The sequence below is a fragment of the Sceloporus undulatus genome, chromosome 4 (assembly GCF_019175285.1).
Source record: "Sceloporus undulatus isolate JIND9_A2432 ecotype Alabama chromosome 4, SceUnd_v1.1, whole genome shotgun sequence".
Lineage (NCBI taxonomy): Eukaryota > Metazoa > Chordata > Lepidosauria > Squamata > Phrynosomatidae > Sceloporus > Sceloporus undulatus.
Genome location: NC_056525.1, coordinates 212,698,980 through 212,726,427, shown reverse-complemented (window position 1 = coordinate 212,726,427; position 27,448 = coordinate 212,698,980). Strand labels below are relative to the sequence as shown.

Genomic DNA, 27,448 nt, shown 5'->3' with positions numbered 1-27,448 from the left:
GCCTGAAGAAAGAGGCTCCTCCCGCCCTAAACTGTCTCGTTCGGCCTCTGAGGGAAGAGAAGGCGGCCCCAGTGCCATCAGGGGCTGGGCCTAAGAAAGAGGCTCCTACCCTCACTAAACTGCACATCTTCTTCCCTCTGAGTGAGAGAGAAGGCTGGCCCAGTGCCATCAGGGGCGCTGGCCGAAAGAAGAGCTCCTCCCTCGCCTAACTGTCATCGTCGGGCTCTAGGGAGATAGAAGGCTGGCCCAGTGCCATCAGGGCCTGGCCTGAAGAAGAGGCTCCTCCCTCCCTAACTGTCAACGTTTCGGGGCCTCTGAGGAGAGAAGAGGCTGGCGCACTGCCATCAGGGCTGGCACATTGAAGAAAGAGGCTCCCCCTCCCTACTTTCATCGTTCGGCCTGGAGGGAGAGAGAAGCTGGCCCAGTGCCATAAGGGCTGCCTGAGAAAGAGGCCCCTCCCTCCCTAACTGTCATCGTTCGCGCTCTGAGGGAGAGAGAAAGGCTGCCCAGTGCCATCAGGGGCTGGCCTGAAAAAGAGCTCCTCGCCTCCTAAACTGTCATCTCTTTCGCCTCTTAAAGGGAGAGAGAAGGCTGGCCCAGTCCATCATGGCTGGCCTGAGAAAGAGGCTCCTCCCTCCCTAACTGTCATCTTTCGGCCTCGGAAGGGAGAGAGAAGGCTGGCCAGTGCCATCCAGGGGCTGGCCTGAAGAAGAAGGCTCCTCCCTCCCTAACTGTCATCTTTCGGCCTCTGAGGGAGAGAGAAGGCTGCCCATGCATCCGGGGCTGGCCGAAAAAGAGCTCCTCCTCCTCCCTCCCTAACTGTATCTTTCGGCCTCGAGGGAGAGAAGAAGGCTGGCCAGCCATCAGGGGCTGGCCTGAAGAAAGAGGCTAGGCGCCCTACCTCCCTAACTGGCATCTTTCGGCCTCTGAGGGAGAGAGAAGGCTGGCCCAGTGCCATCAGGGCTGCCTGAAGACAGAGGCGCCTCCCTACCCTAACTGACCGCCCGCCCCGCTTTTCAACCTGGCAGGAACGGCCCAGAGAGACGCGTCCTTGCCGCAGGAGCGGCGGGTTCTCCAGGAGGAGATCGTAATCTGCAACTGTATTTGTATGTTCCAATTTTGTTTTGTAAACCGCTGTGATCATAGGACGGCGGTATATAATAAAATTTCAATCAATCAATCAAATAGACTTCTGATAAATACTAAATCAAAATTAGCTGCACCAAATAATAGGCTTAGAATTTAGTAATAAAAGGAAACTTAATAAGAGTTCATCTAGGAGGGTTCCCCCTCATGATGAAATTTTTCTATACATTTCCCACTCTTTCTTTCGATAATATGCTTATAGAAGCATAAAATTGTTTGTGGAGGCAGAGATGGAAAAGTCAAATACTAAACTGAAGTGTTTAATGGCTTTTTAAAACTCAGTATAAAACAAATCCAAAGAAAAACAAAACAAAAAGGTGACAAGGCGGATACAGAGTGCCAAAAAAGAGTGCCTATTCCGCGTCTTGTTTGCTGCGCAAGGGAGCCGAGAGGAAACAACTTGCGTGACTCCCGTCGTGCAGCAAAAAGAACCTTAAAAAGCAGGTTCTTCTTTGCGTCACAAGTACGGCCGGACACTAGACCTAAGCGCCGTCATGATGTCAAAATGGCGGCAGCCCGGGTTACAGGGGGCTTGTCATTTTGAGGCAGTCACATGCGAGGGGTGAGGCCAAGCCCTCGACCAAGCCCCTAGCATTGACGGGGCGCACTTTGGCCGTCGTGAGAGTGCCAAAAGTTGTTTTCCAGTAGAACCACAGAACCACTAACTAAATCCTATAACTTAGCTTATAGTTCCCAACAACAACAATTCCACAGACTCCAATGAAAACGACTTTTATAAAATAGGTAAAAAAAGCACATTGCCTTTAGCATGAACAGATGGAGATTCCATCCACACCTAGCAAAAGTCTAAATTTGGTTTTTAGAAGATCTAGAGCTCTCCGGATTTGTTGTGTTTGACGCAGTTTTGCCCACAGATCTAGCTTTCACAGCTGAGGAATACTGGATCTAAGTCAAACACAATACAAAAGCCAAGTTACTCTCATCTATGGTCTAAATCAAACTGTAGTCCCAACTAGACTAGTTCAATTAAATTAAGGAAATTATGTAATGCTCTAGTAGTAAATTTCTGACTGATCTGCTCAGTGTGGACTACTGGCTTGTAAGCCTGCATTATTAATATTAATTTTCGCAAATGATGGGTGTTATAACAAAATACAATCATAAACCTGTATAGCACTTTCTAACACACCTACAGTTAAGAAAAGCATGCGTAAAGACAGACACGTTACAATGGGGTTGTTTATAACTTAATCCAAAGTCCTGTCCATGCCCTTTTCTGTGGATGTGTTTAAATTGGTACACACTAGATACTGGGGCTAGTAACTAACGGTGTGGAAACTATTTGTACACTTCAAGAATTTAACATTTTGGCGTGAACAAGAGTTTATTTTTTGGATTTTTAAAAAAATAATTAATAAGAGGAAAGCATGGAAGCAACTCCTATTAACAAAAAATGCCCCAAAAAAAAAAAAAAATCTGGCTCGTTTTTAAAAACATTCTTTTGAGTAACAAAAACAAGTGCCAGGTCTCAATTGGGTTGAAGTGGTAGTCTTTTGGGTGCAGTGCTAAAGTAAATCCAGACAATATGTAAACTAGTAGGCAGTGCTGAAATGAAGTCAATGTGGGGAAAATTGACATTGCAAAGTATTTGCATAAAGAGACACTTCTGCACTTTCCCATATGCCACAGCAGAAATACTCCATCTTACAGTCAGCATGTTATTCTGGCTGCTATCACAAATACAGTATTAATGCAGTTTGGATACCACTTTAACTATCATGGGTCCATCCAGGGCGTTGGAGTTTGTTGTGACAAAACAAGAATTCTACGGAAAGAGAAGGCTGAAATATCTCCCAAATATCTCTACAAATCCCAGGGATTCATAGCGCTGAACCAAAGGGAGTTAGATGGGATGTCAAAACTTCATTAAATTTCTGCAAGTGTAGGTGGGCACCCCTGTCATCACAGAGGGTATAGATATCCCAGGTCTGTCAGTCTGCATGGATGGGAAATACATTATATTTCTAGTCAAACATTGACATGGTTCCTTCGGGATAAACGAAGACCCAGGTTACGAAATTGTCGGATACGAAAAATCCCATTAGGAATAAGTTGTCCGGGTTACGAATGTAAGTTCGGGTTACGAAAAATTTTTTTGGTGCTTTTCGGCGCTTTTTTCGCACGAAACGCGGCTTTTCCCATTAGCGCCTGATGGTCAATTTCGGCTTAGAGCTTTTTCGGGTTACGAAAACGGCCGCGGAAAGAACGAATTAATTTTCGTAACCGGGAGCACAGTGTAATTCAAGCTGAATGAACTATCGAGAAAAAGATAAACAATGCCGCTTTGCTTCATTTGGACAGTTATAAGAGCTGACCCTTTCCAAACATGTTATATACTGTAGCCTTCTTGTTTCATGTGTGAACGTACTGTTTTTGAAAGATGTTGGATGAGATTGCAAAGGACCAACGCAGAACAGCTTATTACACAAAGCATACCGGCCCTACCTTGTTCCTTTCACCCATGATTTCACTTGCTCTGCAATGCTTTCCTGAATGATTGGGACATTTTTGATAGTACCTAACTATAAATTTGTTCTTAAGATGACTAATGTTGTAAAGCTATTACATGCAGATCTGGTGACGCAGAGCACAGATATTACAATTCAGCTCTTATTTTAAAATATTTTTCAATTGATCGTTGAAAGAAAAGTCAGATAATCTTGTCTGCTATCCAGGTTTTTGGCAGTTCAACTAAACACAACCCACATAATTCCTATTTACCTAAGCTAGAATGTCGTCTTTACTAAAAGAGAGTGATTAAAATGTAGACCAGCATACACTGATGACTACATTAACCACAGTAAGGAGCTACAAATATAAAATTTGCAATGGAATCTTTTTTTGGCCAAAACAGTAAAATCATAGATATGCAGAGAATGGATCGTTAATGGAATCTATTTTAAAATCACTCGCCATCTGGGTACCGTTAAAATCAGGGTCAGAAATGCAAACAGGAGAAGGGATGGCTGCCCTAATGGCCTCTTGAGGTTCTCAGAAAACAGCTCACTGCCCCACTGGTGAACAGAATGCGGGCTAGAAAGACTCTTGAATGGATTCATAAGCTTGCATACTATGTTCCGACAATATGGATGGTGTACCACAGTGCTACATGTCTTGTGTCACCAGTCGTGCACAGCCCGTGCATCAGAACTTCCAGTGGAGCAATATAAGTAATAATGGAATTTCTATTCTATGCTGAAAATGAGTAAGAGGTTTAGGGAGAAGATAAGTCTGCGGGGGTTTTTGAAGAACTGAAAGTTTATGAAAGTTTGGCTCTAGAGATCTAAGCACTAAGAAGAGAAATAAACTGATTGCAACAGAAAGTTTGTTGTACGAAGATGAGCAATACTGATTACAACGTAAAATTATGTCTCTTGGACAGAAAAGAATGGCAGCTGAACGGTCATGGGGAGCCCTCTTTCTCCATATGCAAAGTCAAGAACGTGGGCAATGAAAACCATTTTGGGGATTTTCCTCGGAGAGGGTGGAGCTACAAGTAATTCTGGCCCAACGGTCGAGAAAAATAATAATAAGCCTAATCTGCGTTACGGTTTGGACAAACTTTCTCAAGCCTCCACAAAGTGTATATGCATAGAAATAGTGGAGCAGTCTTATTGTGAGATAACAAGTGTAGTCCGTTTAGTAAACAATTTTTGTGCCAACGCATACATGATTTATCTTTTTACTAGCCCTTTGCAATGGAAATAATTTCATTCAACTGCGGATGCGACTTTGAACAAAAACCTTATGTACATTATAATGACAGCCAGTGTGATGTAGTGGTTTGAGCATGGGACGGTTGGACTCTGGACACCATGGTAAAATTTCTGCTCAGACAGGGAAACCCACTCCGGATGACTGTAGGCATGTCACACTCACTCCCTTGAGCCTCAGAGGAAGCAAAGGGCAAAACCCTCCTCTGAACAATAATGCCAAAAAACACCTGGTAGTTTGGGTCATAAGTCCAGAAATAACTTGAGGCACACAACATACAACTTCAACAATTATAATGCATGCTTATCTCAAATGATGACATTGATAGTCACTCCTTAAGCCTACGTGCAGGGGCTTGTGAGCATCTTTGAGACTGAGAGAAAGATTGGTAGCATGAGCATTTGGAGACTTATTCTTCTGCAGTGATTCCCAAAGCGGGCATACCCTGTCCTTCCCTTGGTGGGTGTTAAAGGATCCGGGGTGTAGTGGAGGGGAAAGGATGGTTGTTTTCCTCCAATTTGCAGTAAAACTTGTCAGTCAGAGGAAAGGGTGGTAGCAGTAGAAAAGTATGGGGACCACTGGTTTTACTAGGAAATTGTATTGCTACTTAATTTAAGAAAATGCATGCCATCAGCAGCCCTTTCCTTTCCGTGGGCGTGCCTTATGATTCAAGACTTGAGCTCATGGAAGGTAGCCCCGATAGAAAAATGGGGCGTGCTCCCATTTATGCACTCACCCATGGCATTCCACGGGCGCGCACTACCATTGTCCCTTAATGGGAGTTGACATAAGCTCAATTCCTTTAAATGGGGATGGTATTCCTGATGATCCCCCCCTGTGTAAGGGGGTGGGTCGACTACATATTATAGGAAACAATGTCTGCAATACCTTATCCTTGGCATTAGGTCCTGTCCTCACAGCATCAAGAAATGGTTTACAATCTGATTATCCAGTACACATTACAGTTTTGCATATATGTAAGAATAAACTATCAAGAAGAACATTTATTTACTGGTGTGTCTGCTACGCATCATAAAAATTGGCATGCGCATAGAAGTGACCCAAGGGATTAGTTTTGTCTTTTAAAACTGATAACTGTAGTGTATGGTGATTTTAAGATCAAGGGAAGTACATAGTGCCTTGTAATTCTTCTGCTTTATCAGGCCTGCACCTGGAATACGGGTCCAGTTCCTGGGCACCACAATTCAAATGGATGTTGAGAAGCTGAACACTCCGAAGGAGAGCAACCAAAATGTGAAGGGTCCAGAACCATGGCCTACAGGAGAGATTTGGGAGCTGGTATTTTTGCCTGAAAAGAGAATGTGAAGAGTGGACAGGATGCAGGTGGAAATAATTTGAAGGATGCCATATTGAAGATGGAGCAAGCTCTTCTGATCCAGGATACTAGGAACCCAGACAAGGATGCAAGCTAGAGAAAAGAGAGTTCCCACTCACATTAGAGGACTTCCTGACAGTGAGAGAGAGGGGAACGCACTTCCTTGGAGAGTGGGAGGCTCCTCTTTGGATGTTTTAAACAGAGGCTGGATGGGCCATCTATCAGAGGTGCTTGAACTGAGAGCTCTGCATGGCAGGGGGGTTGGACTGGAATGGCTCTTGATGGTTTCTTTCCCAACCTATTATTCTAAATGAACTGAAACAGACCTTTGCTGAAGTCCAATTTTTGTCACGAAGTGGGCAGATCTCCTAAGCTCTCTCAAAACCAGATAATAATCTCCCCTCGCAGGCAAGCCTATTCCCTAGAGAGCCTTCTCCATAGAAAAGTCTGTAGCAATTCCACTAACTGATTCTTTGTGCAGGATGTCATAATTCTTCACAACTTGAGGGGGGGGGTTTCGGCTTGACTGATTGGTAGTGGGCAGAGGAGGATGAGAATAGGAAAGGCTTATAAGCAATGGGAGGGTGGGGAAGGAAAAAGAAAGAGAAGAGTAAATAATAAAGATATCAGAATGGAGTGAAAGAGTGTCTAAAACTCACAACGCTTTCAAACAAGAATTTCTTTCTTGTGATGTGGTATAAGAAGCCTGAAGTTTTCCTTGGAACAGAGTTTGGAAACACTGTTACTGATCATTAATATGCGTTATCTTTTGTGATAAGTGTCATTGTCGTAGAAGTCAAGATTATTATTTGTTGGGTTACCCATGAGGTCCAATATTTCATATCCCGTTTTAAAAATCAATACACCAAGACAGCAAATAACATCTACTCAAATAGTTTGCTGAATTAGTCAGAGTCTGAAGAGTTTCTGTATAGGTTTGTTCCTTGGACTTATGGGGCCAGGAGCGGATTATTTCACTCTTTATTTACCTCCTTACAGTGGCCTTGGAGCGGCCTTTTAGCCACTTTGGGGTGTGCTCATGTAAACGCCATGCCCCTATGCCCTAAAGTACAGCCAAAGCCTTTATTGGGGCCAGATCATTTTGGGGCATAGACACAAATCCCATGAAGGCCAGGGACTCAAATACTCATAGACACAGATACTTTCAGTGACCAAATTTAAGGCTATAATAGAACAAGTACTCACTTCCAAAATTGAACACCATCTATAGTTTGTATATTCCAGTTGGCACACAGATAAAGCCCTGCCTCTCCTGCATCCCTTTCCTTTCTCGAGCCACAAAATTGCTGGAGTGACTACCGTATTTAAAATAACTTTCGAGAGTTGTCTCAAACGAATTCACAATTTCAAGTTTGTTGCACAAATTTGCCCGTTGTATTTTCTTACATTTAGACTTCCGACACTCTAAAAAACCTTCATACACAAAGAAAAGCAATTCAACAGTTCTGCTGCAGTATCGAAATAGAAGTATTTATGTGTTAAAATATTAAGCCTGATCATATACAGAGGAGAATCACATACAATTAGCAATGTCTTGGGAGCTACTAAATTTGTGTAGGAATGCTTGTAGTCCCCCAACGGCCTATCTTCCAAAAAGTCAGTATTGTATTTATACTTGAACCAGCCTTGGTGGAAGAGCCAATCGAAACCAGGAAAACATCTCTTTCAGCTAAAAGTAAAAAACAGGCTGTGAGTAGTAAGGAAGAAAATACGTTGGCATCTTGGAAAAGCGGTATGCCACGGCAAGGGAGAGTCCAGTGTGGAGTGCATCATACAATGAAATATTCACCCAGGTGGCACTTGGTCTCTGTTTCCTTCCACATGCTTGAATGTTCTCCCACCAATGTCTTAGCCCACTTTCTAGATTAAAACTCTTTTTTCCTTTTTGGGAAAACATTGTTCGGAATGCCCAGATAGAGCTTTCCTTCCGCCTAAATGAAACGACGAGACTCTAAACACATTCAGCAGGTTGCCCCAAACACGTAAGGTGACTGAGGGAGATATCTCTTTGGATGTACAGGACGAAGTGTTTTTTGCAGGTCATATTTTCGTTAAACCCTATGGATGCAACATGGCTTATAATGACAATGAAGAAAGAAACTAACTGCTTTTAACGTTTTTTTTAAAAAAAAGTGGAAATACCTTCTATACCTCCCAGATTGCCAATAAATCATGATCGTGCCTTGCCTTGGAAATCTGTACATTTGTGAGGTTTTCATGTGCCTGAGGGAATAATTTACATAAACTATGCAAATAATGTCAAAAATGTTGAAAATTAAAAATGCAAAAATAGGCACAAACATGCTTGAGTGAATGCAAAATAGTTAGAAAATATTGCATATGAGTGAAAATGTATACATGGTGATTTTTTTTTGTTTACAGATAGACAATAAATAGATTTTGCAGCAAAGAGGGCAAGTCTCAAAACACACAGAGAAATGGGAAGGACCGAGAATTTGAACTGTAATCGAGAATCTGAATAAAACTAAAGAGTTTAAAAATCCCCTAGCATATGGTGATAGATTTGTTACATGGATATATGCTAGATCAGCTAGAACACTGGTCATTATGCTAATGGTGTTTTAATGATCTTGAGACAAGCTTCCCGTCCCTAAATTTTTGCTGCCAAGTTTCTATTTTCCTCAGAGTAGTCAGTTTCAATAGAGAATTTTGTTTTTTTGGCACTCCATCCACATTCGGTTTTTGAACTACACACTTCTGTAGGGGCTCCTGCCAATATATTGACCAAAGCTTGCAGGTGGACGCCTGGTCTGAAGCAGATAAATCAGGGTACCTATGTAATTTGTATGTTCAAGCTACAAGTATTTTCTCTGTTTTATTGGTAAATGAATAATACAATACTTGGTGCACATCTGTTAACCACCCTCAGCTCACTATTTTCAAAATAATTGGGCGGGAATATGTTTTATGTAATTGTGATACAGATGTATACTATACCTATGAGTCTGTACACACATGAAACAATGGTAGAATTTTCTTCACTGATCTATACTTCCATAATCCATGTCCACTAAGTTTTTTAACTGCAGTCCTTTTCAGTAAGGGATATAGATGGTGTTGGTTTTCAGTAGTAACCTTTCTGATTCGCCTATGACTGCCTTTCCTCTACACATCCTACTGTACACCTAGAATGTTTATCACACTAATGCGCTTAAAGAGGTAACTAGTCCAGTTGTGACGCAGCTAGCTGCCTCCTGTTGATGCTGGGATTGGTAGTTTTTAAAGGAGGGGTATTTTAGAATTCTCCAGGCGAGAAGTTCAGCTCTTAAAACTGCCATCCAAGCATGCCAACAGGAGGCAGCTAGAGGAGTCAAACGGAATATCCTCTTGAGACATAGTGTGATAAACATCGAGAGACATATTAGGGTTGGGCATCTAATTATGAGTTTTTATAATGCATCTATTCTGGAAGATGTGGGATAATGGCCAAAGCAACCGATACCTTGGTTCATTATGAACTGGATTCTATAATGGGATTTATGTGAGGCCACCTTTGAAATTTGCTTTTAAACTTCAGCGCCCCCAAACGGGCAGCTAGATTGTGTAACTGGGCTGGGCTTAGGTAAGGAACTCACTCATTTGTTTGCAACAACTCGCTGGCTGAGCACAATCAAAGTGCTGGCGAGAAAGTCCGGTAACAGCTTTGGACAGGCTATCGTGAAAGACTGTAAATTTCCATTGTTTAGGCCCATTAGAGTTCCGATGGTGTCTGGGAAGTCCTCTCTCTGTTGTACACCTTCCCAGGCGTGTTTGGGTGGAAACAAGGGACAGGCCTTCTCACGGCGCCTCTTAGACTTTGGACTCCTCTCTAGGGAGGGCACAAATGGCTTGTCCTTGCTCTTCGTCAGTCCGCAAGATAGACAGTTTCATGCCATCAGCTTTTGGACGGACTGGGGAACAGCTTTAAATGCGTATGCGTGCTGTTTTTAAAAGGTTGTTCGTGACGTTTAATAAATATCAATGTTGTTAAATGCATTACTGTTTTTAATTTTGTATAATTAATACTGTATTGAAGGGTTGTCTAGTTTAATCATGTATTTTTTACAATAACTTGTTAGCACCTGAGTCATTATTCAGAGAAAGGAGGGCAGATTATTATTATTATTGTTGTTGTTGTTGTTGCTGGTATTAGTATTATTATTATTATTATTATTATTAGTGTTCAACTTGCAAAGTAGACTTTTCGCTGAAACAGAATTATGCTTGGGTGATGGCGAAAACAGCCATCAGGGACGAGCTTGCAGATAGTAAATCCTGGATAGTATCGCAATCAGATATTGAAAATTACAAAGATGAATATGGCTTGCATCAGAGCAATTCTTTCTGGATGCTGTTTAGTATTGCGCTCTAATGTTTCAACGGAAACAATCAGCCTAACCTAAATGCCAGGAAAATATCAGAATGATCTTATACGGAGTCTGTATGCAAGTATCCTTGACACCAATGAATGATCGAGGACAAGTAGAGTTTGTCAGAACCAACCCTGACAAAGTAAATCTTACAGTCAGTCTTCCATATCCATTGATGTGCATCCAGAGAGTCAAACCATCCAAACTTAAAAATCCAAATGCAACCTTGATTGGCATGGTACATTAAGAGAATACAAATTTTTTTTTTTTTTTTTTTTTTTATTTGTTTTTTTTGTTTTTGTTTTATTTTTTTTTTTATACACACATTGTATAACAATGGACTTGAGCTTCCACTGATTGTGGATAAAAGGTGTGGAGAACAAAACATTTAAGGAAAGTTGAAGGATCGGGCACGGTCGCTAGGTGAAGAGAAGACTGAGAGTGACAGGATTGTGGTTCGTTGTCCCTATAATCCCCATAGCACACTCAGGTCTCTGGGAAGAATCTACTGCAGCTGAAGAAGACCGGTTAGATGCAGTTTCCCAGAGAACCCTTTTCAATGGCTGGCTCTGAAGTGTGGAATACCGGCCGGAGGAGATCCACAGATTACCACCCTTCACACCTTTAAGAAGGCAAGTCAAATTGATCTCTTCCAGCAGACTTCCCAGACGACCTCCATTAGAAAGGAGTTGCGATCCAGCTTCAGGGCGGTCTTGGATGAAAAACGGATTAATCTGGACCCATTTCAAACGGCTGCCTCCGGAGTGTTACGGGTTGAGACGGCCAGGTTCCGACTTGGTCGAGATCTCCGTCTGAGCAAGCAACGGGAGCAGTCCCTGCTGTTGCGTCTTGGACATCTCACAGCGGCTGTCGATAACCATAGGACATGGTATCCCTTCTGGGACGCCTGGCGAGGTGGGAATCGGGGGCAGCTGCTGCCTGCCATTGTTCCGCTCCTACCATCTCCGGGAGGTCCCAGGATGTGCAGCTGAGACGGTGCTCGGATGAGAGGCCCCTAAAACTGGGGTACCTCAGTGAGCCTTTCTTATCCCATGCTATGGAACAATTTACATGAAACCGCTGGGAGAGATCATCTGGAGACATGGGGCGGCGGTGTTTCAGTTACGCTGATGACACCCAAATAATTTTCCTCGATGTCTCCCGACTGATGCAGTGACTGGGGATGGCATCTCTCCTCTCGTGGCCTGTCTAGATCGTAATGGCTTGGATGAGGGAAAAACCGACTCAATGATCCAGAGAAAACGGAGGTACTAGTGATAGGTTCCCCTGGTCCAAGGAATGGCGGTGGTCCACTGGTCCTGAACGGGTTCCCCACGCGCCCTGTGAAGGACTGCCGGCGCAGTCTGGGGTGCGTCTTGAGCGTCCTTCACCTGACTGCTCAGGTGAATGCGACGGTCAGAGCACCTGTTATCAGGCCTCGGCTGAGTCGCCAGCTGCGCCCCATCTGCCCAGAGGGACCTAGAACTGTTGTACATGCTCTTGTAACTTCGAGAACTGGACTTATGCAATGTACTCTCATGGGCAACCCTTATAACCAAACTCAGAAACGCAAATGGTGCAGAACATGGCAGCCGGCTGTTACTGGCGCTTCAGAACCAGCCATATACACGGTTTTAAAAGAATCTCCATTGGCTGCCCATTCGCTTCCGAGCTCAATATAAGGTGTTGGTATTAACCTATAAGCCCTAAAATGGCGTGGGCCCAGTATACCTAAAGGACCGCCGCTCCCCTCTCCCCTACATTCCGCCTCGCACCCTCGAACCGTCTGGGCAGCAGCGCTGAAGGTGCCTGGGGCTAGTTAGTCTCCCTACTCGGAAGACGTTTTCCATATAGCTCCCTTTCCCCCAGCCCGTTGGAATGCCGATCCCACAGAGCTCCGGATCGTCTACGAACCCTGGCCCAATTTAAGGAAGGATCTTAAAACCTCCTATTCCAACAGGGCATTCCCGAATAAATATCCTGTGGGCCTTCCCTCCTCATTCGCGTGGCAAAGAGGTTGGGCTAGGGGGGCTGTTTTGCTGTTGGGTTGATTTATTGTGTTTTTCTTTTTAATTGGTGTATTGTTATGTGTTAATCTGTTTGTAGTTTAACCTGTGTGAGCCACGCCGCTGAGCGTAGTAAGGGCGCATATAGAAATTTTTTATTATATTATTATTATCCCCTCCGCCCTAGCTGCCGTCTTCCAACGGCCCCCGTTTAAATTAACGGTTTTGCAGTCTGCCCGCCCCATACGGCGGGGGATCCCCTTCAGGACCCCCCCCCCCGCATAGGGGAAAAAGCATATGCTCAAGTCCAATAGAAAATAATGAGACGCGTACTCGTTGGCAGCGCATGGGTGCGTGGCACGAGTATGCACCCCATTATTTCTGCTGGGGCTTGCCTTCCATCACTAAGCTCAAAGCTGTGGAAGGCAAGCCCGCCTATAAGAGGGCCGACTGTAATAATCATTTTACTTGAAACTGTAATTGAGTGTTTGATCTTTAGGCTGTAGAGGGTTGGTGAATGTTATTTTAGATTTAAGTTGTATTATGTATTTTTACTCTTAGTGGAATTGGCCTCGATCCATAGGGAGAAGCAGGCTAAAATAAATAATAAATAAATTATAATAATTAATAATATTTAAATAGCTCAATGGGCTTCACAGAAAAGTGGGTGCAGGCCTGTTCTCTGCTGACGCAGAAGTAGGAACAGGTCTATTAAATATGAAGTTTACAGGAGAGTAATTTTGATTGGAACTTAGAAAAGTTTTCTTGATAGTAAAGTAATTATCAGATGGGGGAAGGCATGAGCCTGTCCTTACCTGTCCATGACAGCAATCGCGCAAAAGACTTTCTTCACTCTTGACTGCTATTCTGTCAGTAACTTGTCAGTGAAGTGAACGGCATTTACGGTTTTGTCCGTAATGCAAAAATGAAGAGCAAGGATGGGACAATTCCACTTCACTGACGGGAGAATAAACAGATCAAGCGCAGTAAAGACAAGACAAAGATGGGGAAAGGATACCCACTGTCTGAGACAATCGTCTAAAAGTGGTTCAGCCCCTTTCCCAAAAATTTTCCCAGATTCCATGACTCTATTTAGGAATTGACTGCTTGTTACAAGATAGCTCTCAACAGCTTAACTGCAGGTTCTGATCAGATTATCATCACTGTCCTCAGAAATGAATGAAAGCAGAAGAAGAAGGCATATAACACGTGGGCCCATATATTAGATCTAAACTCCTGTATGTCAATTAAGACAAGGAATATTTCCGAAGATAAGAAGGTATTACATTCAGTAACAGTGTTTTTAAACATAACTTTGCAGTTTCTCTCTGCGAAACTTGTTTGAACCAAGGCAACAAACAAGACAAACAACAAACAAAACAAAAAACGAGAACATTAGGGAGAGATCATGAACTATCATTATATACCCTTGTCATTAGCCTGGAGAATCTGTATACCTTCTGAAGACTACCCAATTGGCTTTCTGATTTTCTTTAACAGGATTTTATAATAAACCTGTAAACAAAGCTTATTTAAAGCAGCTTCTGGTAATGAAGTTAACCGATAAACTACTCAAATTAACAGTGGCATTACTTACATAAACCTTTTAGAAAAAAACTATCAGAGCTTGTCCATGTTTTAACGAACATTTTTTTTTTAAATTTTTTGCTCCTCCTAAAAAAGGATTTCATAGAAGTCAACTTACGTTAGAAACTATGACAAATATAGCAATTTCAAAATATAGTTCCGATCCCCACCAAAGTGAATGTTGTTTACTCCCAGTAAACTGGTTACCAATTAAAATTTAGCTGTGTATTCAACTGTAAAAATAAAAGTAAATCCACTGAAAGACTGTAATATAACTAAACTAATGATTATTTTGAAAAAGGTGAATTCCACTCTTCTGGATGTTTCTAAAATATTTCTGAAAATTTCCAGATGTCTTCCTAGTTCTGTCTGTCATAGGCTAATGCGGGTTCACATGAAATCTCCTGTCATACATAAGCAGGCAGCTGTGAGCTGTACCAGGACCAGCCCATTCGCTAACTTCAAAGTGTTGCTCCCCTGGTAGGAAGCAAGGCAAGAAGCTCTCTTCCCTTCATTCTATAAGAAACATTAGATTATTTAAAAAATTGCCTGATATGTCCCACACTGGACCTGAGGAAGAGAAAAAAAAAACCGTAACTAGCAACGCTGGCCGTACACAGTAAAAACCCAAATAACCCCTAACCGGGCTCCAAGGAGCTTACGCCAGTGATGGGAATATGGGATTCAGAACCCTCTCTCCCCTCCAAAGTAGTAGAAGTTCAGACCAAGACACCGTCTGAAAAACAATTTTCAAGATATTTCAGCTGGGAGGGAATCAGACAGTCAAAAAGTAATTAGTACTACTTTCTCTAAGCCTAGGTGTAAAGTACCCATGTGTAGAAATGGATTCAGTGGTTAAAACTTGTGGAGGAGGAATGTTTATAATTTTAAGTAATTACTGTAAAGCTTCTGAATGAGCCAAGCTTTGTTAGTCAGGAACAACCAAGAGACACTACAAAAGTCCATACGGCTTGAAAGTATTGATTGTGAAGTGGATTTGTAATGTAAGGATGTGACAAATAACATGACCCGAGTGTTTAACAGTAAAGAAAACAAACAAACATCTTAAGTGAATTTTGCCCTTTCTTCCGATCACCTCATAACTAGTATCGTAGGTGTGGTCAGGCAGATCTTGCCCCTCATGTGGTCTAAATTTTGCTCACTATCTTCTGATGGCTTGTGTCAGTATTCCATGATGTGTGTCATACCTAGAAAGTAGTCCTTACAAGGTGGGCTATTAAAAGGAGATGAATGCCATCTCATCGGGGACACTCATCTTTTTGAAACGACTGTAGAAGAATCCTCTAGCTGCCCTTTGAAGAATCTGAACAATGTTGAAGGCGCCCAAGAGAAGGATCTTCTTTGGTTCTATGTGTCGTAAAAACTAGTAGAAACTTCCTAGAGGAATGGAAACAGGAACATATGGAGTAGCCATCCGTCATTCGAAACTTTTAAAAGTTGCCACTATCTTGACTGTAGAACTTTAAGTAAGCTTGCAACATTCAGTTGTACTTCAGTGTAGCTGGAGAACAGAAGAAAATAGGTTTTAGTTTTAATTTTTTTATGCAATAGGTTTTAAAAGTGTTATTGTGAGCCGCCTTGGGGCCTTGTGCTCAATGCGGTATAGATAGATTATGCTTGTGTTTTCATTCACCGGGATGGTTCCTTTTTTAGGTATAGGTAAAGTACAGTACTACATTGACCCATGGATAGACTGACTCAGGGTTTTTGGGTCCTTATTCACCTAAATTTTTTAGACTAATTTCACGGTCGTAGGCCCCCCCTTTTTCCCACCAATGTTCAAAAACTGTGGAACCCAAATCGCAGTAGGATCAATGAACAAGCATCGGGTGTGCACTCACCACCATTGAAGGTGAATGAGAGGGGGCTATTTGGCAGATGTTTAAGTCTGGTGATGGCAAGCCGTTGGTTGGGGAGGTGGAATGTACAAGGAGAGTTTAAGTGATGTGCAATTTCATATATTAACTTGGAACAGGGTTTTGAAGTAAGATGTGATTTTTGTACTTTAAGGAAAATGTTTGCAAGTAAAGGACAGACGGTTTGGTATCAAAGATACAGTAGATTATAATAGCACTTAGAGGTTACAATTGTTTTATATACATCTTTATAGTGCTGAGCACGCTCTAAGTGGTGACAAAATGGGTTAGCCGATTGCCCCACAAGCAGTAATCATTCTAACCGACCCTAACAAAAGTCAACCTGAGCCCTGCAGGATCAACTCACAACCTTGTGGCTGCAGTACCAGTAGTTAACAATTGTGTCACCAAGGCTAACTGATGGATCAGCCATAGGGAGTGGGACAAAATGTAATATTGGGTTTGACGGTGATTGGCTGAATGAGGGTTTAAAGGCGTTGTAGACAGTTGCCCAGAAGCAAGAGTAGGGATTCCTCAGAACTTGAGTAGTAAGTCTTTGTAGGTAAGAGAGTTAGTCAGGTAAGAGACAGAGGCAGGGTAAAGAACTGCTCAAAAAGGGCGGCCTGACGGGGGGGGGGGGCGAGAGCAACTATTTTTTCCAACAGAGGGAAGCCTAACTGTCAAACGGCGAGGCGCCTGCCGGCGAAAAGAACCCGAAAAAAGTGGTTCTTTTTGCGCTGCATGGCAGCATAACAATGTGCCACAGTGCGGCGCTGGCGCACTTGTTGTATACAAGTGCCGATGTTGTGCTGGTGGCGGCTTCTTTGCATAACATGGCGCATCCGTGTGTACAGGGTGTCCCCATTTTGACACCCTCGGCATGTGCCGCAGATTGGCGGGGCAAGCGGAAGTGCCGCCCTGAGGCACCCCGTCACATGGACGGGGGGGCAACAATCCGTTCCAGCCCATCTGGGCAGGGCCATAAATTAGTTAGAATCAAGTTAAGCTAGGAGATGAGTGTGAGGAGATTAAATTTAGATAGAATAATATGGTACTAATAAGTAATCTGTGATGTTTATGTTCACTTTCTGTTTTAATAAGTCATGTTATTTAATGATATACACTTGAGTCTCAGAGAATGTTATATAAGGAATATCATGAAAAACCACACGTTGGTGGCAGCAAAAAAAAAAGGGGAAAAGTTGTTTGGTGGAAAGCCTTTGCAGTGGGTCACCACAGAAAAGCAGGTTTTTTCTCTCTCCCATTCTTTGCGCACATTCAGAAACCTAAAGGCATGATTTATGTAAAGATAACACACAATCAAAGTCAAATCTTTTTATTTACCACAAGACACATATGTTTGAAACTGAAATCCAATTCGTGGTTGCATCCCTGGAGATACTACTACTCATTTTTGTACTTTTGTTATCTCAAAGTTTAAGACTAACTGTCACAGATAAGCTATTCAAGTACTCTAAAGCTAGTTACCAAAGCAACAATACCTGTGAATTAAATACGTATAACTAAAATTTAAAAGAAAAGCCACCGAGTATAAATTTCTGAAACTAGTTCTTTGCAAAAAATATTTAAATAAGCATTATGCTAAGTAGTAACAGCAGAGCTAAAGCAGCTTTTGATAAGATTCTGAATAAAGAAGAAATGTGCTCATTTTAAATGAGGCTGACGATCGGATATATTAACATTGTAATATGGATCCTATTACATTTCATTGCAACGTCATTAATCCCATGCAGGCACAGGAAGAAAAACAATGCTGTTTGAGTCTGTAAAGCACATCAGCACTGTTTAATCTGATCCCTAATCTTGAGTTTCATAACTGTGTGGATAAGCCAAGAAGTTATATTGGACTAACGTGATTATGTGATATTTGGCGAAATGACCATGGGCAACATCAAGTAGGAGAAAGAGACAAAGATGATAAAGCAACTACTGGTTACACTGAGTTCTTTTCCAAAGTGATGAATGTCTGTCAGCTTGGAAGGAATAGGTATCAGCATTACTAGAATGCTCAATGCCTGTTAAGCATATAATTACATAGTTGCATGATCCAAAACATCTCTACTAGAACGCAAAACACCAATAGATCAATTTACCTGGAATGTCCACGTTTATATTTGTCCAACCCATATAAGGGAGAAGAAGAAGTGTACTGTCAGCAGAACCATGCAAAATGATTTTCTTTACAGAATTGTAAATTGTTTTCCTCATTTTAATCCCAAAGGACAAGAATTGTAACTCTGCCCAAAGCGTTGTGTGTGCGCCCCATAGTCTTCCTAGAATTTCCTACCACTCCTCCTTCCGATCAAATGTTTGGGCAAATTTGGAGAACTGTGCCTCAGAGGATAAGTGTGATTTGTTCTACTGAAAGGATATGCCCCACTATTCATGCAAAATTACATTTTTGGAAATGTCAGGTGCTGTCTAGGTCCTTGCTTTTTATCAAACAGCTGGTGCTGGGATAGCATATGGCACAGGCAAAGCCCCTACCTGTATGTGCTACCCAATAGAGTATGTTTCAATTTCTCTGTTAATAGAATTCCTCACCAACCTCTGATCCTTTCCTTCATTGTTCGGCTCCAGAATTCGTAACTTCTGGTGCTTCAGATGCTGCTGATTTCAGCTCTCTCTATGGCTATACTGGGTGAGTTTCCGGGGAGCTGAAGGTTAAATATTTGGGCAGACCGAATCTTAAAGACTGCTCCACAACCTGCAGTGCACAGTCTTGTTGTCACTCGCTTTTTTCGATTGCCAACAGCTTGATGCGGCAATCATTAGATCATTGTTTGTTTAAAAATGAGACGGATTCGCAGTCCCGTCGACCAGAACGGTGGGAAGAGCAGATTTCCCCTTTTGGAAGAATTCAGTGTGGCTCTGCGTAGGCTCCACTAGTTTAAGAACAGGTTTAACAATAAAGGACTGTATTTCGTTTGGTGAGCTAAAGCCGGTTAAGTTTGTCTGGAAGGTGCGTAACCAATGGGAAATCTACAAAGCCATGCGTGCATAGAGAAGGACTTCCTGAAGGTTTGTAACTGCAAAGGAACGCATTACAAGAAAACCTATTGGCTAGAGGATTCACAGTGGTAGGTTTGAGAAAGCCTGCATATGAAAGGTGGAAGGACTTTTAGCAATCAGCTGCAGGAAGCGCAGCTGGTTTTTCATCCTGCAATACTTTCGAGGAAAAGTCCCTGTAGAGCAGTGCGTCACAATTATTTTCTTCATGCCCCCCCACTAGAAGAAGAACATTTCGCGCCCCCCGCATCAAACTGTAAATAGTATCATGGGCCGATTAATTGTGATAGTACAAACCTCTGCAATAAAAAAAAGAGCTTTTCGCACCCACCTTTTACGGAGCCTGGCGCCCCCCCTGGGGGGGCCCGCCCCAACTAGGTTGAAAAGGCTGACTTTAGAGCCACATGTTGCATTTGAATAGTGCGGAACAAAGCAATTAGGGTATAAGAGCAAGTACAAAAAATGGGGAAGGAGAGGAACAGCTGATGGAGTAGAAATCAACTTGTAAAAAAAAATATGGGTCTTTTAAGAATAATGCTACAGAAAGGGAACGTTAAGTAAAAAAGCAAGAAAAGGATTAACTGTTTGGCATATAAGACGGAGATAGTATGAAGTAGAGTGGGGCTTTATACTACTGTTTTTCTAATAATATAACGTTTGTTAAGGCAATTTATCTGGGACTAATGTGAAGAGTTAATCTGACAGATAAAAGATCCACTTAGCAAAGATACATGTCCAAGATGCACTTGCACTGGGCCCGCCACATCCACAGATTCTTCTGCATCCACAGATTCCACCATCAACAGCTTGAAAGTGTTGTTAGCTGTTCTCAAGTTGATCTCAACCCATGGTGAATCTATGGAGAACCCCCCAATTCCCACCCTCCAAGACCTCCTATGCTTCCTGCTCTGTTAAGATTTATGCAGTATGTTTTTTTTTTTGTTACTCAACCATCTAATACAAATTAGGACGCAACCCAGAGAGGAAGCAAAACCTGGCACAAGGAAGGAAGATTGGTGGACATACACTTTGATCACATCATGAGGAGGGTCATGGCATCAATTGGAAAAGAACAATAATTGAGGAAGTAGAGGGAAAGTAAGAAAGAGGGAAGACATCATACCAGATTGAAATGGAACTCTTAACGGACCATGTAATGTGGATTTACAGACCCAACAGAGCACAGGAGTATAGAAATAAAGGTTAATAATCATAAATCATAAGCATAAATCAGAATAGGGAGACTTTAGTTGTGCTCCATCACAGGGTCACCCAGAGTCAAGATCTATTCAAAGGGCCTCTGATGGAACTGGGCCAGCCTTCTCTCTCCCTCAGAGGCCGAACGATGACAGTTAGGGAGGGAGGAGCCTCTGTCTTCAGGCCAGCCCCTGATGGTACTGGGCCAGCCTTCTCTCTCCCTCAGAGGCCGAAAGATGACAGTTAGGGAGGGAGGAGCCTCTTTCTTCAGGCCGGCCCCTGATGGAACTGGGCCAGCCTTCTCTCTCCCTCAGAGGCCGAAAGATGACAGTTAGGGAGGGAGGAGCCTCTTTCTTCAGGCCAGCCCCTGAAGTATATAATGAATATATAAAGAATACTATGTTAGATTTAAGATTGACGTGTGAGTGGTAAGGAAAAAACAATTCTTTTGGTTTTTCAGTGTCACAAGAAAAGACTACGACAATAAGACTGTTTGATATTTCCAGTAGTTAGGGGGAAAGGAAGTAGAAAAAGCAAACATAAGAATGAAAATAATTAAATAGTTTGTAAAAGAAGGGGAAATGGGGAAATAAGAATGTGACTATGTATGTTGTTGTAATATGATATTCGTGTAAAATGATTCAATAATTTTTTTATATATAAAGAAAGAAAATATTTATGCTTCTTAATTAAAATAGATTTTGGAAGTTTTTTAATTTAAAAAAACACAGCTTCTTTTCAAAGAAGCATTTCATTTTATGTATATTTTCTCACTGTACCTTAAGGTTGTTCTGTTTTGGATGCTAACATCTTTTTTCCACTCTTTCCCAGCCTTGCAGTCAGGGAGTTTCTCTGCTTGGATGATCCTCCTGGACCATTTGATAGCCTTGAAGAGAGCAGAGTAAGTGTAATAACATTATTACGAAAGAATATTTGAATAGCACTGTTGTTTATGGAATTTGTCATAATTTGTCTTTAACAGGATATTCTGTTTAGACAGCAATGTTTGTTTTTTATTTACCATAGCCATAAAATATACATGACTGCCACACAGAAAAAAGGCATTAAATAAATAATCTATGTACTGTACATTAACACAAGCAGCAAAATACAAGGAAACAGAAGCAACAGTGAGATGAGGATGGAACAGGAATAGCAAAAATATTGAAAAACAGTCCTCAGGATTTCTCAGTTATTAACTGTCATTTGCATTGCTTTTTCTCTACCTCTGATTTAGGCTTGATAAGACTCAATGTTTTCTTATTTAAAAAGACAGAGGAAGTTCTCTTTATCAGAACTTTAAACATCACATTCTTCTGACTGTTATTTAATTTTTGATCAAGCAGTTACAAGTCTGTTAAAATATTTGTGTGTGTTCTTGCCCCTCTTCTTTCATGTTCCCTTCACTGGCTTTCTAATATCAAGTGGAAACTATTTACTCACATTTATAATGTGCATTTTCTTCATTGATCCATTATACTGCTTAGTCTCAGAATAATCTAATCTTGCTGAAACGGGATATTTCATCTAGAGTACATTTTTCCTGCAAGAATGTGGTTTTCTTTTGGTATATGATTTTGCAAATAGCAAACAGCCCACATAATTGAATTTCAGAAGTGAAAAGATTGCTTAATTTGTATAATAGGAATGCTTTACCAGTACAGAGGTTAACTGAATGTGCTACAATGCTAAATGAGTAACACTGCCAAATTATATAGAATTTTTTGTAGTAATGTTACAGATCAGTTGTGAAATATAAACTCTCCTTTATTAATTGTAGGCTTCCTCTTAAAAGAAAAATTGTAGGTTCTTCACCATTGCTCTGTTATTTCCTGCACCAAGTGGTTTTGTTTGCACTAATACTTCACAGTAAGTGCAGAGAGCTCACAGCAGCAGAATTTATGATATATTAACATGTAGAAAAGTTGGAGGAGAGAGGAATGAAATACATTGACTGTTGTTTGATAAGAGGTTGGGCTTCTAAATGCTGTGTAATTCAGATGTCAGAGTTTGTGTATAGGTTTTAATGCATGTTAATGTTTTAATGTGTAATGTTGTGTGCCTTCAAGTTGTATGTGAGTTATGGTGGGCCTAAACCAAACCTATCATGGGGTTTCCTCGGCAAGATTTGTTCAGAGGTGGTTTGCCATTGCGATCCTTTGAGGCTGAGAGACTGTGACTTGTTTAACGTCACAGAGTAGGTTTCTTGGCAGAACTAGGGCTGAGAGCACATAAATTGTAATTTTTAGAAGTGCATAGATGCCTTCCTACCACCCTCAAAAATTGAGGAAATCAAGAATCCAAATTTCCACTAAATGCCCTTGCTAAGATTTATTGTTTTCTGGCAAGGCTGGTAAAAGTAACTTCAGCTTTCTGTCTAGCTTTCTCATTACCTCAGCTGCAATGACCTTTGTTAACTTCCACACAAAGCTAGAAAGGAATGTTAAGACTAGTTCTTGGCAGTCAACACCAGAAGAATTGAAATGAGAAGCAGAAGGATATATCTTATCTATTAAGGAGTAAAGTGCAAAGATGGGGACTAAAGCAGTTGTATTAGAGAGCCTAGCTGAACACGACAGGATTTTCTTTGGAATAAATATGCATAGGATTAGTATGAAGGGAAGGGGCAAGATTCTTATTTGCTTGACAAACATGGGCAGCAAAATATGTAGAACCCTGCAAGTTTGCAACCTGTGAATATATAAAAGCTTCCGCCACTGTCTTAAAAGCAAGGGAGATTTGCCTTGACAATAGAATCTAAGTATTTATTTGACCTCTTACCTCTGAATGGGCGAGGGAAAACATGAAACAGTAGCAATCTTGTTATTCTACCACCCATGAATAGGCCATTTATTCTTATACATTAGCCACAGAGGAAGATAAATCATGTCAAAATATCTTAGATGTGGAATAGGATGTCTGCATTTAAAACAAATTATTTAAAGCTGTTTTAGATTGTTGATAGATGTTTGTCTCTCATTTGATGTGGAGATGAGAGAAAGCATATTTACCTAATGTATGAAATATGGGAAACAAAACAATGGCCCACAGATTGGAAAAGCTCAATATACATGCAATCCTCAAGAAAAGGGACACCACTAATCAGAAGACTATTGCATTAATTTCCCATGCAGGCAAAATGATGCTTAAAATTCAAAAGAAGGTCTTTAGTGTATAGATATTGTATTGCAAAGGCTTTATTGTAATAGATCAGTGGTTCCCAATGTTTAGTCCTCCAGATGCTCCCATAATTTTTGATTGTTGGCCAAGTTGACTGGGGCTTCTGGGAGCTGAAGTCCAAAACAAATGGGGGACCTAAGGTTAAGAACCACCATAGTATAGATCATGGACAACTATGGATTGCTCTTACAGAAATGGGTGTACCATAACATTTGATTGTTCTGGTGGACAACCTGTACTCAGAATAAGAGGCTACTGTTAGGACAGAAATACGGAGAAACAGAATGGTTGCCAATTGGGAAGGGGATCAGGCAAGACTGAATTCCACCTTCTGTACTGGAAATAAAGTGAGAATTTTACCCAGGATAAACCTTGAGTAACTACACCTACATGCCGAAGACACACACACACACACACACACTTGATTCCTGAAACAAGATCCTTTTGGAAGGGATCTTTTGTACCAGGTTTTTTTTAAAAAAGAAAAGACAATGCCATGACCTGGGCTGACAAACAGATTGTTTTTGATGGCTAAAAAACTAGGATAGCACCAGGGAAAAAATAGAACAGCAGAAACATTGTTCAAAAAGGCCCCCTGCATGCCAAAGCTAAACTACCTCTATCCCCATATTATTTGTTTATTTATATGCCACCTTTTCCCCAGAGTGGGACCATGGCAGCTCCCAAAAAGAATAAATTAAAACCTAGAAATAATATTTTAAGAACAATTACAATTATTACATTAAACTATTTAAAAGGTATACAGAAGCACACACCCCTGTAAGAAGCCTCCTTGCAAGTGATTACAGTACTTATTAAAAGCCTGCTTGAACAAAAAAAGCTTTGTCTACCAGAGAAAGGAGAGCAGGGAGGAAGCCAGCCTAGCCTCCCATGGAAGGGAATTCCAGAGGCTGGGAGCAGCCACTGAGAATGCTCTTCCTTATGTTCTCTTCAAGGGAGCCTGTGATAGTGGTGAGACCAATAGAAAGCCCTCCCCTGTAGTTCTGAAGATTCTCACAGGTACATGTAGGGAGATACCATCCTTCAAAGATACTACAATTAGCCATTCTGGACACACACACATCCCACATCCACAGATGCTCAAATTCCATTGTCCCCAATGGCAGCATGTACATGCAGCCGCACCGCCCTTAGGGACAATGGGATTTTAATGGCACATGGCTGCACCACTATTAGGGACAGCCCCCCTTGTTCCCAGTGGTGGTGTGTGCACTTGGCTGCGCCACCATTAGGGACAATGCAGACTTGCCATCTGCAGATGATTAAATCCAAGGATGGGCAAGTCTTGCGGATACCAAGGCCCAATTGTATAAGTCTTGTGTGAAAAAGACCAATTTATTTCTTTATATTTTCATAATTAAACACACAGATATAATGAAACTGTTCTATTCAAAGAAGAAGTGACTCTTGGCCAGCATCCAGCCAATCAAGGTTCTGCATTGCAAATAAGACATGGAATCCCCTGAGGTTGACTATTGACAGAGTTGATCTCAGGAGAGGCTACAAATAATAATTAGCAATTTTTCAGCATACTAGTTTGGTGAATGGATAATCTCGGGAATTCAGGAACGTACCACTGGAGATACAGTGTGCCCGCGTTATACACATACGCTGGAAGCCACGCTGAAAGTAATGGCACGCACGCTGCCACACTGCCGCAAGCACAAGCCCCATTGGCCTTAATGGGGCTTGAGCTTATGTGGAATTTCCCTTACGCGGGAGTCCGGAACGGATCCCCCACATAAGAGAAGGGACTACTGTATAAAGGATTCTGTGGCACCTCAAGTGTGAATGGTTGTATCTTAAGTTTTCATACATAATGGCTATTTCATCAAGCTCATACCAACAAAATGTCAAGCCATGATAAACCAATTACCTGTATAAACTCATGTATAAGTCTAGAAATTTTAGTCAAAAAATTGACCCCATAAAACTAGGTTGACTTATCCACGGGTCAATCTAAATACTATATTTTAACTCTTCCCCTCTGTAAGTAGAGTGATGAAAGGTAAGAGTATAATTCATCACTGGAGCACCCTAAAGAAGCACCAAAACCCTCTTCGATGGGACAAAAAACATATTGAAATTTGTCAGGATACTTCCCAGTAGAACATATACATAGAACTGTTTTGAATCACTGGATGTCTTTGCTGTTTATTCTGTTTATTCACTGCTTTAACAGTTATATTTCCCATAATCCCTAGTCAGCTTTGCCAATGGGCAAACAAGTAATCTTGCCAAGCTTCCCCCCCCCCTCATGATTCTGTTGTTGCTACAAGATTTTGCAACAGAAGCAATAGTTTTTTTGGTTTGAGGGTTGTTGTTTTTTACATTAATTCCCATGCACTTTCTTAAATTATGTAGGAATAATTCACATGGCTATCTTAATGTTCCAGTCCGATGGTAAAGTTATAACATGCTATATGTATATCATACTTGGGGAAGATCTCAAACTTTAAATTCATGTTGAGGTCACAGCATTTGTCATTCTTAACGTCTTCTGAAATATGAGCTGAAACAGCTTCTGCACAAACTATAGTTTTCTCACTTGCCAGAAAGTTTACAAGGCTTTTTGTCACAACAATAACCAGCAGCTTGGGAACGTGTGATCACATTACTACCACATCAGTGTGTTCATTAAGGAAACCAAAGCCAGGTTCTGTGCTATTTAAACGTTACAGTTTGAAGTCTTAAAGTTGGAGAACTATACTGTACATAGGAAAGGAACTTAATCAGTGTAAAGTCTTTAGATTTCTTATGCAGAACGATTGGATCCCATGCTGGTAAAGATATAAATTAAACAAATGGTTTTTTAAAAAACACCCTGATTTTTTCTAGGCTTTCTGTGAAACACTGGAGGAAACAAATACCGTCTGCAAAGGAACTCATTGAAAAGCAGAAAGAAGTGGAAGCTCTAAAAAAATACTAAATGAAAAGAGTATATATAAATGCTATGGAGAAAACGATTGGGTAGGTTGAAAAAAAAATGCTTGAAACTAGACTGCCATTCGAAACCAACAACCTCCAACCACAGAAACATACTCATGTACTACCAAAAATTTCTGAAAGCTTTCCTCTGTTGCAACTCCTCCCTCACAGTCCTTATCAGAGATTTCTGAAATAACCTGTTATACAATGTAGGGAACTGCAACTGAAAAAGAGGTTTGCAAGTTCCATTGTGTGCAGGCAGCCACTACAGTACTTGTGCTGTGTTTTTGCTGAGTACTGTATACTTATGCCAGGAATCTAACTTTTGAGAGCTGAGGCCAGGAGAGGCAAAGAGGCTTACAATTCCCAAATAGCAACTCACAAAATAAAGTATTTGGTAAATACAGCGATAGATTTTTATATACTGTATATATATTATGGGTTTTTTAAAAATTAAATTTGTATTTTATGGTGATAAAACAATTCAAAATATTCACTAAAATATCCAGAATCAATTAAAATCAGTGTGTCATGTAGAGTGGGTAAAGTGTGTTTAAATGTCCATAAGAAACTTGTTACAGTGCACTCGTGCCCAAGCACGAGCTTGCCATCTGTGGTTGGAGTTTCCTCGATGGCAATTCCGCTTTCTGAAGGGTGCACGTGCACCATCAACACAAGCACGCAGTGCACACCCATTGAGAAGAAGGGACTTAAGGTCTCATGTTTTTTTACTATAGCAGTGTATGTACAACTGTACAGGTTGAGTCTCCTTATCTGGAATTCAAAATTCAAAAATACTCTAAAAAACCAGAAAAAAATCATGGGTGGTTTGTGACAGTGATATCTTTGCTTTTTGATGGTTCAGTATACACAAACTTGTTTCATACATAAAATTATTTAAAATATTTGTGTATAAAATTATCTTATAAATGAATCTTGTGTTTAGATTTTATCCCATTGCCAAGATTACTATGTTTGGTTGTTTGTGTGCCTCCAAGTCATTTGATCTTATTG

At 41.2% G+C, this 27,448-nt stretch overlaps 1 protein-coding gene across 1 annotated transcript in view; it reads left to right on the top strand.

Annotated features, from left to right (window-relative positions):
• SNX16 (sorting nexin 16) overlaps window positions 1–27,448 on the top strand; it is a 60,949-nt gene that overhangs the window by 27,217 nt on the left and 6,284 nt on the right. The window contains 3 exon segments of the mRNA XM_042465268.1: window positions 21,137–21,206; window positions 26,345–26,373; window positions 26,375–26,476. Coding sequence (XP_042321202.1) covers window positions 21,137–21,206; window positions 26,345–26,373; window positions 26,375–26,476 — 201 coding nt within the window.